Raw genomic sequence first — 21,147 nt, 5'->3', positions numbered from 1 at the left:
CATGCAGCTTCAATGCATTATCAAGTACGTTCTGCAATTTTTGCACTCAAAACTGAAACAGATTTAAAGAAATTCTGAGTACAAAAGACACTATGATAAAGCTTTTCCAGTGTCTCCAAATACATGATATCCATACATTTTAATATATTTGAAACAGTTCATATACAATTTTAATAAATTATTAATATCTTCTCAGGTGTGATTCAGTATTAATTTTAAATATTTAAAACCTATTGTTTAAATAGCTGTTACAATGACATGTCAGAAAGGAAAAATAAAAAACAGTGGAGACTAGTGGGCGTTAGTGGATTTTCCTTCAAATCTCTCACCGACAAGAACTTGCAGTATCCCTTCCTCACCACAAGAGAAAGCTCGAGTAGAAGTGTTTTTTTTTTTGCACTACTGTGCACTCTTTGGTGCATTACGTGCCCCAACGTCATTTTATAAAAAATCCCGACCAGCAACTTAACTTCTATAAATGTATTCGAAATAATTCACAACGCTTCCATTTCAAAGGATCTTTAATAAATACATGAGGTAACATCCAAGTTTGAACATCCCCCAATTTTTAAATTTAAGTCCACATTCTGGAGCCATAAATATGATAGTTTGTGTATGCACCCAACTTGAGCTTCATGGTCACAAATAAACGGTCCGTATAGTAAACGAACCATTAACTGTAGCCATGCAGAAGCGTTCCGCAGTCATCGGTCCATTTCTCAGTGTCAGACAAAACCATGCTAACAACATCTCTCGCATGCACCTCAAGTGACACACTCTGCAGCTGCTCTCTGCGGGAGATGGAGACGGAAGGCGGCGGTGCATGGATCTTAACAGGAGAATACTGTTGCCGCGGGAGCTTCGGAACCGACCCGGGCTTTACTGTCTTTCTCAGCATGGTGCAACAATGAAGTCCGATCCGCTCCTGGATGATCACTCTGGGTCGACGTGCACCTCATTGGGAAAATACCGTATGCTTCAGGTAAATGCAAACAAAAGTAAACAAAATCAAGTACCAAAAAAAAAAGAAAAAAAGAAGCAAATATGTGCAGCAATGCATGCCGGTGACGCAACGAACGGGCTCGCTCCCATCACCTGTTGCATGCGAGTCCGTGCTGAATTCCCAAAGAGCACAGGGGAAAGAAAAAGAAAAAGAAAAAATCACGCATACGACCAAGTTTATGATGCGCCCCTAACAGAGTCTTAATTTTGCATTGATAGCCTAATCATTGTACAAGATAGTGAACAAATAAGCAATATATGGTTCATCATTTCTTGAAATGTCAATCGATTATCACAACAACTAAAGGTAGCCTATTTTTTTTTACAACATGATGTGCATTGCAACACTTTTGTGTGTATGTTTTGGTTAACCCACTTTGAAAAAAAGTGGCAAAATATTAGGGAATAAAATAAATAATTAAAAGACCACATAACTTATTTATTTAGTTTAACACCTCTCGCACGTCCATCAAAACTGCCTATCATTTGTGTTTTTAATTCTGCGATTGTACCTAATGTTGTGGCCTTCATTGCCTCGCGCGTTCAAGTAACAATGAAACGCGTGTGGCGCTGCAGTTCCTTCCAGCATTGATGAGTCACATTTCCAGCTCTTGCTTTTCTTTCAACACCGACTAACCAACGGATTTTCCAGTCCCTTGAAAAGCGACTGGGTGCTCCCTGTCGCTATGGCTAATTCCTTAGGAACCGGTGGATCCAGTTTGATCCATCCATCTGCTTCTTTCCTTCTTAGCTGCCCGTCAAGTCTTCCCTTTCCGACGTCCCTGTTTGTATGCCTACATCAAGTTGAGTCGGGTCCGTGTCGAACTTTTTCCGGAGTGATCTTGTATTTTGGAGTCAGCGGCGTGCGTAGGAGGAGAAGTTGACTTGGGCAGCATTGAGGGAAAGATGCGCTCCTTCACTTTTCCATGCGCTTCTAAAATTTGCTCTCATCGCGTTCCTGGCTGGCTTTCTCGAATAGCTTTATTCAATAATGCAGAGCTTCCCCGCATTATTTAAATATCAAGAGAGGAAATAAGTGATTTTGACTTTTTTGGGGGGTGTTTAAAGGGAGGTGGAGACGACCTACCATCCCCTCCCTCAGGCCTCGATTGAAATTACCAAGTAATTTTGCTCAGGAGAGACACTTGAAGGTAATTATACCAACTCACCTTTTTAAAGCTGTACATTATGCTCACGATTGTTTTGTTTTTTTACAAATCAAATGGGGGGGGGGGGGGGGTATGGAGGCCCAATTGTAAACACTTACTTCAATCTAAACGTTTTACAATTTTTTTTTTAATGAGACATATTTTTTTTTAACCCTGGAGAACCCACGGGGTCAAATTTGGCCCCTATAAATTCTGCTACTCAAATAACAAAGACTTTTTTTTTCCCAACAATGATTTTGTCCCTGTGTTCTTGTTTCCATTGGCCAAAGTGTGTTTGTACATTCAAAATCCAGTTCTAAAATGCAACAAATAAAACAAAAAAAGTATATTGTTCAATGTAGCTGTGTATTTGATTGATTATTTTCTTAAATTCTAAATAGTTTACTGACAGTTTTTGTTATTCAGATTTTTCAAAATGATACCCCTAAATCCCAAAAGGGTCAAATTCCGCAAAGGGTTAAAATTGAAAAGACATATATTTTGGTGTTCAATGAACTTATAGCAGTCATTTAATGTATAATTCATAATTTTCCAAAGAAGAAAAGCGTTCTTGGGTTCTCCAGGGTTAATATGATCTAAATGACAGTCTTAATTTATAATAAATAATAAAATGTTAGTGATTTTTTTTTTTCAACAAGTGTAATCAATTGTACACCGGTTGAATATAACATGATGCATAATCACAACATATAAAAGTAGCTAAAAGAAAAAAGGGTGTATTTGTAAAAAGTTGTAAGCATTTTTGTCTTTTCCTCAGCCGCGCCACCACAGCACTGGAAATGGAGGCACCCAATGGCTACTCTGCTAGTAAGTGCTTGTACTGCTTCTACACTAAAGCAACTTCCCTAGAAATGAATGTATTGAAAAATGTATAGTCTGTCATTTTTCTGACCTCATGTGTTTTAATGCTATGGTGAAATGATCTTCACAGGCAAAAAAAAAGGGGAAAAAACTAAAGTTAAAGTTAAGTTAATTTTTTATTTGTTCAAAATTCAAAACAACTCTTCTTATTAGAAATCATAGATATTGAAATAACCTGTAAATAACCTCATCATAAAAGCAATATTATTAAGCACAGAAATAGTGTTCTAACAATTTAACTATATAACAAAAATAAGATACTTCTCTCCATAATATAATAATGGAGACATTGCTCATCCTCAGATTGATGGCACAAACATGGACGTGAGAAGAGGATTGCTAAAGGTGTTTCAACTTTTAACATTCTTAATGGGCTTACAACAAACAAACAAAAAAACAAAACTGCTGAGCAAGAAATGATAAACTTGCCATTTACTTTGATGACACAGACTCGTGGCATGCTGGAAAACACGCAGAGGCAGGATTCCATCAATTCTTCTTTTAATAATCGTATCAACGTATTGTTGCTTTAGCTATGATATATTGTGCTGAGCAGCCAGGACACATTACACGTATGCAATTGTTATCATAGCATTTTTTGTCTTTGCCCTCGGCAAACACACAAAAAGACAAAGAATAAAAGTTTATGCCCCTTGTTCACTGATCTGAAATCACATGATGGCAATTTAGTTTTGATTTTAGACTTTGGGAGCATTTTACAAACATTCAACTTACTTTGGAGTTTCCACTACATTATTGAATTGGTTGTTTTGTATATTATTGACATGAAGTTGATAGAATTCAAGGGATTTCCCCACTTGGCATACTTTTTTACTATTCACTCTGAAATGAGAACATTTTACAAGACCTGGATTGGCGCCTTGTGGCACTCCATCGCTCTTCTAGTTTCCTTTCACACAATTTCTTGATCAGTGTCACGAAAACCAAATTATTGGTGTTTCATGACATTGGTGGGGATTCGTATTCAAATGACTTATGGGAAATGAAAGCTGAATTTATTGGAACACTTTTGTTAGCTTCATATTGTCGATGTGTATACAAGTGATGTGAGTGAATCGCCTCATTGCTTTTACTTTGATTGACAGGAAGGTCAGGTCAAGACACACAATGAATAGTATCTGTAGATTTTAATTGATGATTGAATCAATTGTGTGCCATGTGTAGCTTCAAGGTGAAATTAATTGCAATGTGTTATGAATTGCTTGTTAGCACCTCTGTGTGGATGAGTGTGTGTTTTTGCGGGAGCAAAACTAATACTTGTGAATGAATATTACACTAACATTTGGATGGCTGTAGTATATATATATATATATATTTTTATTTTTATTTTTTTTACTGAATTGTGAATTCTGAGCGATAGTGCTTTGGGTCTACACTAAACGTCAAGTAACAGCAGATTTTGTTGCCAGACCAGTAATGTTTGTTGCGTGTGTGTTTTATGAGTGTATGGAAGACTCAGGGTGGAGGGGGCGGTTGACAGGAAAAACCACATCCCTACCACTCGGGAGAATGATTTGTGTTCTGTCAGACTTTATGATCGATGTGCAAGCATGATGCTAGTCTCGTTTCATTAACAATATTTACATCAATTATTCTGGTTAGATTTAAATCAGTGAGTGTTGGAACGACAAACCCATTCTGGCGATGTCAATTAACAGTGACTCAGTATAATATTTATCAAAAGAAATGCGGCAACCTCAAAGTGCAAACACAAATGTACCTGAATGGGTTCCTTGTGGTACTCCAACAACAACTGTTTATGCATTTTCCAGAGCTTAGTTTGACATTATAAAATATGTTTCACTGTAGCACTTAGCTCGTGGTTTAATTAACATAGTAGTATTCCTCATGGCCAAATAAGTGTAAAAAGTTGTGACGATTCCTAAGAAAATTTGAATTGCTACTTGCATAAATGTGAATGCGAGACTGGCGTGACAGGGGTATGAACTTTCACACTCACAACTCGCATCCCACTTTTCACACTTTGTTGTGCACAAAGGAATGTTGCTGTCCAACAAGTATGTACAGTATGTAACACCAGATTTGGTGATTTGGAGGCGCCACTGCATTGGTAAATGCGTTAGCCACAGATTCTTAACTGCTTGATATTTTAAACACCTCTCATCCAATGTGAGGATGATTTTGACATTCAGTTTTATGTGTTCTGTTATTTTCACATTTTAGCCCAAATAGCTCCAAACAATTATTTAGGCCATGGTCAATCTTTTCAGAGTCGAATGATTTCCAACCAGGGTGACGTGGACGGTGGCACACAATTTCGCTGTGAAAGATCATCTGAGTTGCCATAGATAATTATTATTATTTTGCGGAATACCAGCTGGGCTAGCTACATTCGCAAAGTTGTCCTGCAGCAGGAAGATGGCGGCGAAACATGTAATATAATTAGCAATTAGTTGACCTACGATTTTATATGTATATATATATATATATATATATATATATATATATTTTTTTTTTTTGCATACTAATGACATAAACAGTCGTTTTTTTAAATTAATGAATTAGTTCACCACTAGATGGCGCTAGGGAGCACTGAATGTCTCTTTTAACTTTCGTCTTGTGTTAACTTTCTGTTACCACCTCTTATGTTAACGGGTCGGTTTCGACCCGTGTCTTAAATCAGCTGTAAAATACACTAAAAACAAGTAGATATCATCCAATTTATTTCTCATCTCTTGGTTGGCTTGTTAGGCTTCCTTATCCATGAAAATATTAGTTTTAATGTTTTTGGTGTGGGCTTCTGGGCCTTTTTTGTCAGTATGCCCCTCGATTTCAATTAAAAAAAATTGATAAAATAAACACCAAGAGGATCATATAAATAAATACAAGGTTGTTGTGTTACCTGACTATTACTGGGGGCTATTAGAACACATCTCTTAAATTAATTTGTTTTATTTATTTATTAATTTAAATATTATTGACTATAGTAACATCTATGGTGTTACGGGTCGATTTCGACCCATGTATATTTACTTCAAGAAAAATGCAAAAAAGTATTTTTTCAGCAGTAGAACTTTAAACAGGCCCAGATTCCATAACTAGTAAATCAGTTTGTGAGTAAATTCAGATGAGATTAAGATTATTTACTTCTTGTTTGGTGTTGTGCCGTGAGATTATTCAATTGCAATTTTAGATACATTTAAAAAAAAAATGACTGCAGTAAAGGAATGGAAAATTCTTCAATACAAATCTGGGCCAATCCTGTCTCCAGGACAGGATTGCCACAGGGTTACTCACCTTGGTCACCTGAGATTTGCTCCAAGTCGCGCAACCCGAGCCCAGACCTAATCATTGTGTCATGGGTACTATCTTCCAGTGTGCCTTTCTCAGGGCTGCCCACAGCACAGCTTGTAAAACAAAGTTGAGGTTGTGACAAATTTATTAATCATTGCAGGCATCCTGTAACCTTCCTCAAAGTTCCCGTTATAAGCTATTTCGTGTATGATGACTTTATTGGGGTATTTTGTTTGTAAAGCTTTTCAGGGATGACTCACAGCCTGGTTGGTACTTTAGGGAGGTGAGCCGACAGTCGGGGCGTTTGCCTGTAGCCGCTGTATTGTTGAAGTGACCCCGATGGAGGAGGCTGTAAGAGGATAAGGGATTGGTTTGCTCTCCCTCTGAGTGGACACAGGCTATCCATAGCCTGAGCTGCTGAGAGGTTGCAATCCGATCCATGTTTGCTGGACATTAGGATGCCATAGTTACATAAGGTCGGTTCAGTTAGTTTTCTTCTGCATTCGGCGGTGTTGACTTCACGGTTGCCATTCAGACACAGACGCTGTAGAAAATGGTCTACGCTCTAATAAAGAAAACCCTGTATCTGCAGATGTACAGTATGTGAAGTATGCGATGTATTGCTAGAAATTCAATGTATTTTCAGTTTCACTGACCTTGACTGAAGGGATTTCTATCACCAATTATTGTTTTTTTTCAGCTGAGACGCCAACGTCAATGCATTATTTTTCACAATCTATCTTGCTCGACTCCCAGTTTTTATACTTTCATTGTCCCTTTCAGTGACATGATTGATTACTGAGGGTGTTCTTCACATCTGCTATGTTTTGTCCAATTTGACAACAAGTAGCAAAGCTATGCGTATATTAAATTGTATAAACAACATAAACCAGTTGAGTTGCACGATAAAACTTTTGGCGGTTGGTCATAAAATATTTACTAGCCAATTTGGCTGGTAATGCAAGTTTCAAGACCCGAAGTAAGCTTACAAGATATTGTGCAGATATATATATAAATTGTTGCGTTGCTAGGCAGAGTTTTCCGCTGGAATTACAAACAATGGGCTAATGTTGCTGTGCCAAAGGAAAGAAGCCGTCAAAAACATTACGTCAGACGCACAAAATACATTACTCCAAAACAACACTGGAAGGACTATCACATAATTTTATTTATGCACAATTTTTTTTTGATTAAATGACTATTCTAAAATAAATGGAAACACTGCCATCTACTGGAGCCGATGGGGCACCGCTTCCCTTGCCCCGAATGCAGAGTCGCCACTGGTACCTTTTAAACAGCAAAGTGAAAATTGTTGACTTTGTTTTATAGGTAATGGCCAGTGCTCTCCAGGCAAGGAGACGTTAAGGATGTCAACATCTAATGGACAAAATGAGCCTTATTGTCATAATTCCCCCAGTGGTGAGTACTCACAGTATATAGAGTGATATTTAAAATGAGCCCTGTCACTCACTAACCCATTTGGCATGTGAAAATGACATCTTTGCCACAACCTCTGTTATCATTTTATCTCAGGTGCTATATGTGCACTACTCTTTTGTGGAAGGCCCCGGTTGATAATTTGCTTCCAACGTGAAATACATTTATAGCAGAAAGTGTTTCAAGTAATCCTCAGTTGACTGCTTGAAATATTCAACTCAGTCACACTGAGAGGAGACAGATGTAAAGATGCAAGGTTCGCTCCTTGTTGCCAGGTTACGGACGTAAAGACGAGGCTTGTTCATAATGTTTCTCCTAAAGTGGAAATATAATTATTTATATATAGAAATATAAAGAAGCTTTGTGGAAATGTCTTCTGCTAATTTCTTTCTTTCATCATTCAACTCCTATGACCCCAAAATTTAAAGGGTTAAATTGAATGCGGCTCTGATTGCCTGCAGGGACATGTGAGGGATGTAGTCAGATTGGAAGCTGTAGTTAAACAACCAATTGTGGTCACAGCATTATTTTTGCTGTTGTAAATCCCAAAAACCGGATCATCTGGACCAGTAAGTCTTGGCATTTTCACACACTCCTCAACCTACAAAGCCCCCCTTTTTTTTTATTTTTTTTTATCAGTGATGACATTTCACACCAGAGGCAACAGACGTTTACGAGAAGAAAGAAACAAATGAAGAAAAAAAAAGCAAGTGTGGTGATAGGGAAAACAAACTTTTTTTTTTTACTATAAGTCTGGTAACTCTCACCATCAAAATCACAACTAAATCTAAATACGAGTCATCAGCCATGACTCTGTCAAGTTTTTTCACACTCATTGATACAGTCAGGCGAGAATAAAAGGGGCTTCCCCAAACTGTTTCAATAAGGTTGAAAACTTGCAATTGTCCCAAATGTCTTGAATGTACTTAATGTTTCAGGGAGAATATATGTTAAACCAAATCCCCTGATTCATTTATTAATTTATGTCCCAATACCTTTGTCCATGTTGTGTACTAGTTTAAGAAAGGCCTGCGTACTGCTCTCTATTCTAGTTTGGTCCAAAGTGGAAGCGAGTGCAGGTAGGCATAGCTTTGTGCAGAGCGACTATCTCCACACACACAGACGCACAATTTCGCAACGTCTTACCCTTATCGTTGCGCTGGTGTCCATTGCTGGGAAGGTGCTACAAATGACACGGCCTTCAGCCACTCCCTCTTTCCCTGGAGACAGCCAGGAACCAGACCAGCCTGTTTATCTTTTGCTCCTTTTTTTTTTTTTTTTTTTTTTTTTTTTTGGGCATCATGTCAGTCCATCCTTAAGCTTCCCTACACATTCAGTTGCCATGTTACGGTGTTATCCTCCAGCCGAGTCGACTAATAAAAGTTTAGCTCAGTTCTGTTCAACATCATGGATAATCCAAGTTGAGTTGTGAAAAATGATCCATCCCTGTTTTTGTCTTGAAGAACTGAGCGATAAACAGATAAAGCAGGAAGACACAAGTGAAGAGGCCGACAACAGTAGTCCAGTGGGTGAGCCCAAAACTGGAGAAGAAGGGACATCTGTGGTGGAATCGATGGCTGGGAGCCCAAGCAATGCGCAGGATGGAATATCTGGGCAAAATATGGCCGTGGATGCACCCAGCCGACAACCAAATGGTCAGTGTTGGCATAATTACTGTATGGATTACTTGATCTTAAAAGTAACTTAGTTACTTTACTGATTACTCGACTGTAAACGCAACTTGATTTTAAAAGTACTTCAGTTACTTTACTGATTACTTGATTAAAAAAAAGTCACTAAGTGAGATAACAAGTTACTTTGTTAGTCACTTTCAGCAGATGCCGACAACTGGATTTCTTTAGCCTACTGATGACTTGGTTTAAAAAGTAATTTAGTTTCTTTACTGATTAGCATCGGAACCAATGGGTTTACCGCCACTGATATTCCACAGCTGGGGCCTGCAGGTGGTTGTTGACTAGTCCCGTGATCGTCTCTCTCCTCTTTGCTCTCACTAGCTTTTGCTAACGTATTGCGCTAGCCGCTCGTGTTAGCCACTCCAGGTAGTTCTTGCTAGCCCCTCCAGCGAGTTATTGCTAGCCACCTCCATTGGGAATTTTGTGAGATTCCCAAACGGCCGATCAATTTTCAGGCCGGTCGCCCCCCACGTGGATAAATATTCGTTGGCGCAAGTCGCCACTCACCGGCAGCCATGCACTCTTTTCGATGACCAATGGTAATCGCTGGTTGTCGGTCAGTCACTTACCCCCCGTCGATGAATGCATCTCATTAAGGATAAAGTTTTTATTTAAAAAAAAAAGGAAATACAAACAACCTTTTTGACTTAATGTAAAAAAAATCTACATTTCACTAAACATAAACATATACTGTTTGTTTTTATTAAATAAACTGAATCTTTCGTGACCTCACTTATTATTATAGTTAGTAGCGCGTTACCAGCATCAATGCAAATGGTATTGTATTTGGAGCAAAACGAGGCATTTACGCCCCAACGTCCTTAAGATGAGTAAGACATAATTTGCTTTCTTTAAAATGGGGTGTGGAGCCCTTTCTTTCATTGTGTTTTTTTTTTCTCCCAAGACAACAACTCAGACTTGAAATTATTATCAGGGAAAAATATCCTTGGAATCCCCCGCAACCTGTTCCAATTGGCGCCACGACAGCCGCGGTTGTCACAGCGTAGGATCACGTTTCTCCTTTCCAACTGACTGCTGATCAAATGATTTTCCATGAGAACAGTGTAGTTACTAGTTACACTGTATTCAACAACAAATACTTCCTGCTGCTGCGTGTTGTTTTGCAATTTACAGTACATACATTATGTTTTCAAGTGACATATTTCTTAACCTTCTCATAGACTACTTTTTTTTTTTGCGATCAGATCGGTATTTATTTTACAATTATTATTATGCTCGGAGATGCTTGTCGGCTTGCTTAGAGGTATTTGTATTATTTTGGTTCCCACATTTACAGTCAGTGAATTTTAGTTCTTATTGGTATTTTCTTGATATGTTGAAATGAAGTGCGGTGAGATGAATTCCTGTGTATGCCTTCTTAAGGTGACCGGCCATTCCAGTGCAACCAGTGCGGCGTCTCGTTCACTCAGAAGGGAAATCTGCTGCGGCACATTAAGTTGCACACGGGTGAAAAACCCTTCAAATGCCCCTTCTGCAGCTACGCCTGTCGCCGCCGTGATGCTCTCACCGGTCATTTGCGCACTCATGCTGGTAAGACTCTTCTTTGCGTCCTTTGAGTCCCTGAACAACTTTTTTCTTTTTTTAACTGTTAGATGAGTTTTTCTCAAATCTCGTCTGCCAGTCCTTGCTTGGATAAGATGCTAAAGCCACACCAAATGCGCCAAAAAATACTGAAAAATCCTGTGAATAGCACACACCCATGTATAATACAATAAATAAATAAATGACCCTTAAAAAGCTTTTTTTTCCTTTTCTATACATGTGTATAAAATGGTTCCCTAATTTACATATCAATGAAGTGTAAATGCTTTTAAATCCAGGAAAAAAATTATTTCCCCCCTATAGCTATGAATAATATAATATTTTGAAAACCATGTTTTCGAAAATCTTGTTCTTGCACTATACACTGTTTTAGTAATTTTAATAATATTTTTTTTATGTCTTTACTTCTCAGTTTGTAACTGATTTTAAATGTTTTAGATTAAATTACACAATGTGAAGCATATTGAGTTACAATGTGTATGAATGCACTACAAATTAGTGATTCTATTTTGTTCCTTTTTCTTTTTAAAAATATAACAAGAAAATAAGAAAAATGCCATTTCTTACTAACCCGCTTTTTTATAATATCCTAGCTTGATTTGTGATTTTTTTGTTTGTTTTGTTTTGGGGAGAAAAAAAAAGACTTATTAATAGTATTTTACAGTAAATAATGTAAACTGCAAAATTACTGATGATTTTTTTTCTTTCTTCCTATTCCTGTTTTTCTTTTTTCACTTCAACTTATATTTTATACTTGTAATGTGCTTATGTTTTTATGCTTAATAAAACCAATCAATCCATAAATAATGACAGATAATGAAAAAAAGTCACAAAACTGTAGGGGAGGCAAATGGATTTGCATCTCATTACAATGTATAGTTTACTTGAGAACAATTTAGTAAAAATGGAAACTTAAAAAAAAAAAACATACCGATTACATGATTAAAATGAAACTGAAAACACTCCTAATATGTATGCCAAGCCAATATTTGGCAATGCCACTTCGTAAAGAAACAGTACTGTATCAAGAAAGTCTTTTCAAAACTAATAAAAAGTAGTTTGTAAACATACTTGATATCTCAGGATGGGACACAAATTGTATCTTTTTTTTCAATTTTGCTGTGTTATGATTTTTTTCCCCCCATCATAAATTCAAGGTCATCTTCTAAGTTTTCTTCAACTGCCTTTTTTTCTTTTTTTCTTTCTTTCTTTCTTACCTTTTATATTTTTTGTTGACAGTGTATACCGTCTCATAAGCGTAGTTTGAAATTAAACACAGCGACAGTAGTGACAAAGGCCAAACATACTCTTTGTGTTGTTATAGCTGCATTTATCTTCCCGCAAAAGCTTTGTTGCTAGGAACCAAGGACAGGCTGTTCTTCATCTTGCTTGACTGGCCCAGGAGGAAAGTGTCAGTTAAAAAGGGAGCAGTGGTGGAGTGTGTCAACTGTAACCCACTTTCCTATCAGAGACGATTTTTTTTGCTCTCCCCTCGTTTGCATCTTTCAAATCAAGGTCAGACAGTGCTGTCATTTGTAGGTTCAGGACTTAGTCACCCAGTTCACTTTTTGGGGCGGGTATGTGTGTTTTCTTATATTTGCTTCCGGTATTTTTGTGCTCGAGTCCTTCATTAAAATGAAGGGATCCTGACGTCAGATACGGACAAATAAAATCACATGTACACAATAGACTTTTCCTCATTTGTCAAGGTAGATATAAATGTAATGTAGTGTAGTGGAGGTGATTAAAGTGCGTCTCCGAGACTATTTGCATGAATAAGAATAACATCTGAAAGGTTAATTGTAAGGGTCTATCCAACATCTGCACAACGCCAGATGGTGGTTGGTTGCTAAATACAAAAACAGTATGTCGATCTCACCCCCACACTTGAATAATATTGAAACTTGCTTTTATTAGCCCTTGGGTTTTCTATCTGTTCATAGAAAAATACTCGATATTCGATGAGCAATAATTTCCATTCTTATTCAGTGCAACAGTGAATGAATTGACGGATGCATATTTTGTCTTCACTTTTAGTTGGCAAACCACACAAGTGTAACTACTGTGGGCGGAGCTACAAGCAGCGCAGTTCCCTCGAGGAGCACAAAGAACGCTGCCATAGTTACCTGCAGAGCATTGGTTTGGACCCAACTGCCAACACGAGCCCTTATGCTGGTAATTTGGATTTCTAGGAATGTAAACAATGCAACCTGCTGAATAAAATTCGGCACGTTACAACAGCAATGTACAATGTAGCCTTTTATTTATTTATTTGAAGTGGTACCTTGACTTATCAGTTTAATTCATTGCGTGACTTCGCTTGTACATCAAATTGCAATACGTAAACTCGAAGCTTACAAAGGACTGACAATTGGCTAGGTCCCCTTTTTGAAGAAGTTCTCTGGACATGTTTTTTTTTTTTGCTGTTTTTGCTTGCTAGTGGGCTTACTTTTTGTGTGTATCATGTGATTGAGACACACTTTTTGACAGAGGCACTCTTATGATCAATAAAATCTATTTTTGTCCAGTCATTTTTTTTGTGGCCAGTGGTTGAGAACCCCTGGCTTAGAGAGTTGTATATTACAGCTACGTCAATGCTAGTTTCGTTAGCTTATCTGGTGTCATAGTGTGTTAGCATCAAGCTAGTTTAGCGTAATCAAATTTGTGGCTTGGTTAAGTACACAAAGTGTAATTCTCTTTGTTGGGAATGGCAATCAACAGTTTGAAGCATGAACTTGGCCTCTTCTGTAAAAATAAATAAATACATCTTTACTACCGTCTGCTTGTGAAGTTTACCATTTAGCGTTTGTTACTCAAATTTTTGCTCGCAACACATAGACACAAAAAAAAAACACTGCCAAACTACAGCTTATATCTCATAAGTTGAGGTACCACTTGTTGTTATTGTGTTTGCCACACTATTATAATGAATTGTTTATTTTGCTAACATTTGTGGATTTAAAAACACGCTGTTTACAAAAACAATAAAAACTGTGTAGTCTTGTTTAGTAATTGTTTATCTTGACGTTTGTTCCACAGGTGAGGTTTCTAAAGAGCCGAGGCCTATGATGACATTTGAGCGGCCGCTTGTGATTGAAAGACTGCACAGCAATGTTGGAAAAAGGAAGAGTACAACACCACAAAAATTTGTTGGTGGGTATTTATCAACACCGGCAGATGATCAGCTCGTTAAATGCTGCATGTTTTTCATCAGGAACAGCTTGGTCTTGTATTTCTGGATGGATGGGCAGACTTTTTTTTTTTAAGTGATGTTTGAAAGTACATTAAATGTAAGCAAGGAAATTTATATTATAAAATCAAAATCCTATTCTGTACTGGGGAGAAAAAAAAACAGAACAACCATCCAGTAATGTACTTCATTATGGCAGATATGAAATACACAGATTGAGGAAGTTAGAGCAGCCTCAGGACAGAGTGGCAAGGAAATGTTTTTTTTTTTGTTCTTCCATTTTGTGGTTAGGTACACCTGTGACTTTGCTACTTGCAATCTTATTGAGTGACAGCAGCTTACCGCATCCCTGTTCAGGAAGGTTTGGTCTACATTAGTAGATGGATGGGACTTTCCACTCCTCATACTTTCACACATTGAATGAACATCAAGTACAACATGTAAATGACAAACTCCAGTTTTGACTAAAGCTCAAAAGGAAGTGTGTTCTGACTTTTGCCTTCCTTGTACCGGGTTTACCGCTCCTTTGTGCTTAAAAATTAAAAATTAAAAATTAAAAATTAAAAATTAAAAATTAAAAATTAAAAATTAAAAATAAAATAAAATAAAATAAAATAAAATAAAATAAAAAATCACTTCCCTTCCACAATCACTTTTAAAAAATGTACCTGGCTTTTCAATGCTGTGAGGAATTCGTGGTAGTTAATGGCTGCATAATGGCTCTTGGAAATTGACAAAAGAATCAATCTATTAATTCCCTCACAGGAGAAGACAGTAAACAATGTCACAAAGAGTGCCAGAGACCTCTCGTGCTTCCCAGCAGTACAAATATTTATACCCACGTATCTCCAAAATGCTTCAATATGTTGTCGTCTTGGTTGTGCCATTTATTGTGTAGCACAGCAAGTGGGAGTGTGCTGCGGCTAGAATTTAATTGCTTAATCTTGTAAATTAAACCATAGTTGGCTGCACACTAAACCTCTTAATCCCAGCAGTTACATTCTTAGGGTGTGTTCACAGGCTTGCTTTCAAAACAACATTGTTTTAATTCTTGAAAGTGCGGTTGGTTTACCATCTTAAGAATATTGCCAGAGTCCGCCTGTTTCTCTCGCAGGTCAACATTTCGGGATTTCACAGAGTTGTGGGGCCATTTTGCTGAGCCCCACAAATTTAGACCTTTTATTGAGGGTCAAGACTTGGTTTTAGAGTTTAGGTTTGAATTGGGTTATGGTTGAGGTTAGGGTAACGAATAGGGATAAGCAATCATGTTTGATGGTTAGGGGAAGGGGCTAGGAAATGCATTGTGTCAATGAGATGGCCCCACAAAGATAGTAAAACAAACTGTGTGTATGTGTGCGTGTGAGTATGATCATGGGGATGTTGGGGGGAGGGATGGGTTATCTTTTTATTGTACTATGGATGTTTTAATTGTTTAACACCTTGAGTTCTATTTTAATGTATAAAAGGTGCTTTATAAATAAAGTTTGATTTGCTTTAATCAGGGTGAATGTTATGATACCATGCAATGAAAATGGTCCCTCTCATTCTCTCTAAGGGCTCAAGAGAGGCACAAGAACGCCAAAAGAGGTGCAACCTGAAATGAAAATGTAAAATTTACGCCAAATGCATGTGCACTAATCTACAAAAATAGGGCCCTTAGAGTTATAAAGATTAATCAGTAAGTTAAAAGATAGATACAGAGAGCCAGGAAGAGTCTCTAAGATACATTGAAGCGGACGTCCTTGTAAATGTATTGGTCGATTCATGGATCAAATACCTGTTGTGAATTTTGCCATTCAGCTACTTGTTAGATAATAGTCTAAAAAGTACTAAAGATTGAACAGTTGGACATGTGCATTCAAAAGTTTAGAGAATGTCAAATTAGGTTCACCAATTCCTTTTACTGTAGGTCAATCCTGGCATTTCTATTGAAAGCTGATTAGCACAAATTTTCTTGAGAATTGCATGTTGAAAAAGTTCTCTGTGCAATCTCAGAATGTAAAATGCCACCTTTTAAACCTGACTTTAAAAAAAAAAGTGTCGCATTGTCGTAATGGAATAACAAACACGTGAAGAGGTGTGCACGCCAATTAATTTTCAGCGTCTGCAATCATCAACAGTCGAAACATCCTTCCGTCATCGTTAATCCGTCCATTTTTCAAGTTGAACCAAACTGTAATCGTCGTTGTTTTAACCAGGCTATACCCAAGCTCTACAACACGGCCAGCTATCAGTATTGGGATAGAACCAGAAGAGAGAAGGCTTGGAGAAAGGTGTGCGAGGAAGTTAGCCAATCTGGTAGGCGTATATTTGCTTGTTTGCTACAGAAGAAAAAGAGTGCCTTAACTGCAGTCCCACGAACGAATTAAAAAAGTACTCTGCGGTCCGTCAGTGTTTCCGTCTTTCATCATTCGTCAGCGAAACGGGCGTCCATCATTAACGGACTGAGACGGTCCGTTGGTACTGACATTGTATTGCCCCTGTTTGTGTGTGCCTTAGTTTCAAGCACTGTTTATGTAGCGCACGTTTTGACCACTGGGGGGGCAGTGTGGGTCAGCGCTTGTAGATACACACTTGTAGTTACATAGAGTAGAAGAAGCAATTCATGATTAAGTTACAACGCTCCGAGTTTTTTTTTTTTTTTTGTAGTGTAGGAAGATCATATGCCTCTAAGTACTGGTGGGATGCTTGTCTGATGTTTTTGTGGGAATAGCCATTCTTTGAGTGATTAAAAAGTCGCGAATAGCGTGCTAATTAACATTAGCGAGTTGATGGCGTTTTCCACTGCGCATTATTCTCGAGCTAACTGCGTTCAGGAGATAAGTTAAATGAAATGTTTTGCATTTGAGTGCTTACTACGTGTAATTTTTTTCGTTTTGTGCGTTCTAGTTTTACAGTTATCCTCAACCGGGGTTTAATAAACAGCTTGAAACTATCATCACTGGACATCCTTTTGAGGGACTGTTCGCTATCTGCCGAATTGTGCTCATCTGCTCAGAGAGAGAAGAATAGACCAGGTTGGCTGGAACTAGAACAGAAGGATTGTAATAACCTCAGACTTCGAGGTTTACTCTTTATTACAACATCGATTAAGCGACACAATTGTTTTAAAAACCCAATGATTTCCGCCACCCTGACTGCCTGGTGGAAGGCACTAGAATTGACAAAAGCCCAAGTGGAGTCCTGTGGGCTTTCTCCCCTATGGCATAACCCCGACTTTCAACTTAACAACCAACTGCTTTATTTAGGTGTGTGGGAGCAGAAATGAATTACACATAATAAAAATATAAATAAAATATAAATAAATAAAACAATATAAAAAACGGAAATTTTTTACATTATCTACAAGTTAAAAATATGATAAAGAAAAAAATTCCAACACTTCGGGGTACGCTCCAACCGCCTGTTTTAGCTAAAGATATTAACAAGCTTTCTCCGACAACAACAAAAAAACTTTCAAAAATATATAAGTTGCTTTCATATACGGATAAAATGTCTTTACCCATCTCAAAATGGGAGACAGACTTGTCTATAGCACTGGAACCTGACTTTTGGATTCAAGTTTGTGAAAACGCATTTAAAATGACAAAACACACAAATTTACAACTTATCTGATATAAAATTATTCACAGAAACATACATTACTCAATATATGATGAAGAAAATGGGACTCTCAGACTCCGACATTTGTCTCCAATGTTTACAAAACACTACAGACACTTATGTTCATGCTTTATGGTTATGTACTCCGGTTATGTATTTCTGGACTAAAGTCTTAGAAAAACTTTCCGCTATTTTGGACTGTAGGATACCTTTATCTCCAAACTTGTGTTTGCTAGGTGACCTAACAACAACTGACTTACCACATAAACAATTTCAATCTACACTTGTAGTTCTTACTATCGCTAAAAAAACAATTCTTGTTAACTGGAAAAATAAACAAACTCTGAATATCGACCAATGGTCTAACCTCCTCATAAATCACATTTTAATGGAAAAAAATATCTGCCTCAAATAAAAACCAAATATCAAAATTTATAGAAACATGGTCTACGTATATAGAATTTTTTAACCTAATTCTGGTTACTTAATTCTGTCTGTTAGCGAGAGCCACCACATCGTGATAACTTACATTGATGTTTCTGCATTTGGCAATTTATTATTATATTATATTATTATTATTATTATTATTATTATTATATTATTAATTATTATTATTATTATTATGAATACACACACGCACGCACGCACGCACACACACACACGCACATACACATACTCACCCACATCCCCCACAAAAAAAAATAAAATATATATATATATATATATATATATATATATATATATGTGTATATATGTGTGTATATATATGTATATATGTGTATATATGTGTGTATATATATGTATATATGTGTGTGTATATATGTGTGTATATATATGTATATATGTGTGTGTATATATATATATATATATATATATGTGTGTATATATATATATATATATATATATATATATATATATATATATATATGTGTGTATATATATATATGTATATATGTGTGTGTATATATATATATCTGTATATATGTGTGTGTATATATATATATCTGTATATATGTGTGTATATATATATATATATGTGTGTGTATATATATATATATATGTGTGTGTATATATATATATATGTGTGTGTGTATATATATATATATATATATATATATATATATATGTGTGTGTGTATATATATATATATATGTATATATTTAAAAATTAAAAAAAAAAAGAATAGACCAGGTTAATGATGATTCAATTGACGGAGAAAAACCCACTTAGTCCGTCAATTTTTCAAAGCTTTCCATCATTCGTTAATAGTCGACAAAACGGGCGTCCATCAATGCCCATCTGTACGCTTGCTATACATGATAACGCACATCTACCATTTTGTGATTTGTTTGAGACACTGTGTTCCAATCAACATAAACGCCGGACCGCAGGACTACCCAGCAAATAATCCTGCTCTGTTTTAAACAGGTGAAAAGATGCGCTACAGCTACCCTGAAATGGGCTTTGAGATGGGCCTCAAGTTTGAGAAGCAGGCTGAACTCTTGTCAGCCCATATGATGGACCAAACTATGGGCAACGCCATGACATACTTGGGATCAGAAACCCTTCGGCCCATTCTCCAGCACACGGGGCACCCCCTCATGACTGACGTTGTTCCCATGGTCAACCCACTCTACCATCATCTTCTGCCTCTTGACCAGAGAGTGGAGCGCACAAGGAATATTGACTCACTACCACCTCAGCCCACCTTACCGTCTGATTTCCCCAGCCACACCATCTCCAACGGGCCGACTTCCTTGACTCGGCACGGTCGGCCGACCCAGTCAGCGCACGAAGAGTCGCCGAGCAACAGCGGAGGAGACTCGCCCGAGTCGGCTCGCAGCAGCCCTCAGGAACGGCACGCTAACCTCCGTAGCAACCTCCCGTCCGGTCTCAGGTCACGCTCAAGTCCTGCGGTTTATTCAGGTGATCACGGGACAGATGCGTCACCCAGAACTGGCTCAGGATCTACCAGTGAGGTATTGCGAGAAGCCCCCGAAAGGCCTGCGGTCCAGGAAGGGGTGCGGGTGTTTGGACGAGAAGGTCGGGAGTTGCGGGCCTTCCAGTGCGAGCATTGCCAAGTGCTCTTCCTGGACCATGTCATGTACACTATCCACATGGGTTGCCATGGATACAGGGATCCACTGGAATGTAATATATGTGGCCATCACAGCAAAGACCGTTATGAGTTCTCCTCACATATCGTTCGTGGTGAACATACCTTCCAGTGAAAAGATGGATACAAATTTACAGACAAGTAAGAGGAAGGTTTTTATTCTTTCTTTCTTCTATTTTTTAGTTTTTTTTACCTTTAATGTTGCTGCAGACCCGCGTAGCACTAGCACAAGCTTTTCCGAGAATCTGAACGGCATATGAAGGCTTCATAGCAGTGTGTGCTGCTATAAACGAGATCAAATCAGTTGTATTGAAGCATTTTAAAAGCTTGCTAAAACAGACCTCAAGGATTACTTTGACCAAAACCACTTTCTGCTTCGTGAATTTCGGCTCTTTTGGACGAGCCGGTTCATTTGGATCGGCTCAGTGAAAAGAGACGGCTCTTTTTGGCTCTCAAATGGCTCTTTTAACTTTAGCTTTTCTTTTAAATATTCACGACAAGTTTAGCATACATTTTGATAAATGACTTGGTGAACTAAGTATTTCACTTTACTGACTGTAAATATCAACAATTATCAAGTAAAAAAAATGTTTTTTGTTTATTTTATTGAAAGGTAAAAAGGCTACAAACAATAAATAAGCAACAATCAAATAAGAAAAATAGTGAGCAGTAATTTAAGTGCAACAGCGAACAAAGCAAACATTACAAGCTACTCACCAGGTCCAGGATAAAAAAAAACATCTTATTTTATTATAGTTGGCATTCAGAAAAACTAATTAATTCAACTCTCTTCTTCTCTGTTTTGCTCCTCCTCCTATCTCTCTCTGATTGGCGGAGACGCGGAGCACTTGCTCCATGCCCTCGCCCCTCCCCTTTCTCTTCCCGTCTCTTCCTCTCTGAGCAGCTTAGCTTAGTCACTTCCTTCTTATTTAATAAATAAATAAAAAGAAGCTGGCAAATACGATTTCATGGCGCTGTAAATGAAATTTGTAATCAGGGGTGTGTGGGGATCTTTTGATTTTGATTTGTGAAAGACAATCAAAAATGTAATTAATACAACAACAATGCATATACAGTTACTTTGAGCAACAATATTGTTGGGAAAACCTTTTAATCGCCTTCGTTATCCAGCACTACCAGCAGTACACATGTCAAATAGAATGAAATGCAGTTCAAAACATTGCTCGCTGCTTTAAATTCTACTTTCATGATCTTTTGATATATTGGAACAAAAAA

General features: G+C 37.5%; 1 protein-coding gene and 1 long non-coding RNA gene across 2 annotated transcripts in view; one reads left to right on the top strand and one right to left on the bottom strand.

The window, feature by feature from the left end:
* The window catches only part of ikzf2 (IKAROS family zinc finger 2), a 78,223-nt gene extending 58,047 nt beyond the window's left edge, over nt 1–20,176 (top strand). Inside the window, exons 6-12 of the mRNA XM_077580608.1 lie at nt 2,929–2,978; nt 7,638–7,727; nt 9,209–9,400; nt 10,823–10,990; nt 13,040–13,177; nt 14,042–14,155; nt 19,224–20,176. Of these exons, the coding sequence (XP_077436734.1) occupies nt 2,929–2,978; nt 7,638–7,727; nt 9,209–9,400; nt 10,823–10,990; nt 13,040–13,177; nt 14,042–14,155; nt 19,224–20,026 (1,555 nt within the window). The 3' untranslated portion in view covers nt 20,027–20,176. The remainder of the gene's footprint in view (nt 1–2,928; nt 2,979–7,637; nt 7,728–9,208; nt 9,401–10,822; nt 10,991–13,039; nt 13,178–14,041; nt 14,156–19,223) is intronic.
* Nucleotides 504–2,090, bottom strand: LOC144060773 (uncharacterized). Its single transcript, XR_013296006.1, has 2 exons — nt 1,515–2,090; nt 504–1,115 (listed from the first exon to the last, which is right to left on the bottom strand). It is a non-coding gene; the product is annotated as an uncharacterized LOC144060773 (long non-coding RNA).
* Nucleotides 20,177–21,147: the final 971 nt, after the last annotated feature.

The sequence above is a fragment of the Vanacampus margaritifer genome, chromosome 11 (genome assembly GCF_051991255.1).
Source record: "Vanacampus margaritifer isolate UIUO_Vmar chromosome 11, RoL_Vmar_1.0, whole genome shotgun sequence".
Classification (NCBI taxonomy): domain Eukaryota; kingdom Metazoa; phylum Chordata; class Actinopteri; order Syngnathiformes; family Syngnathidae; genus Vanacampus; species Vanacampus margaritifer.
This window is presented reverse-complemented; position numbering and strand designations above follow the sequence as displayed.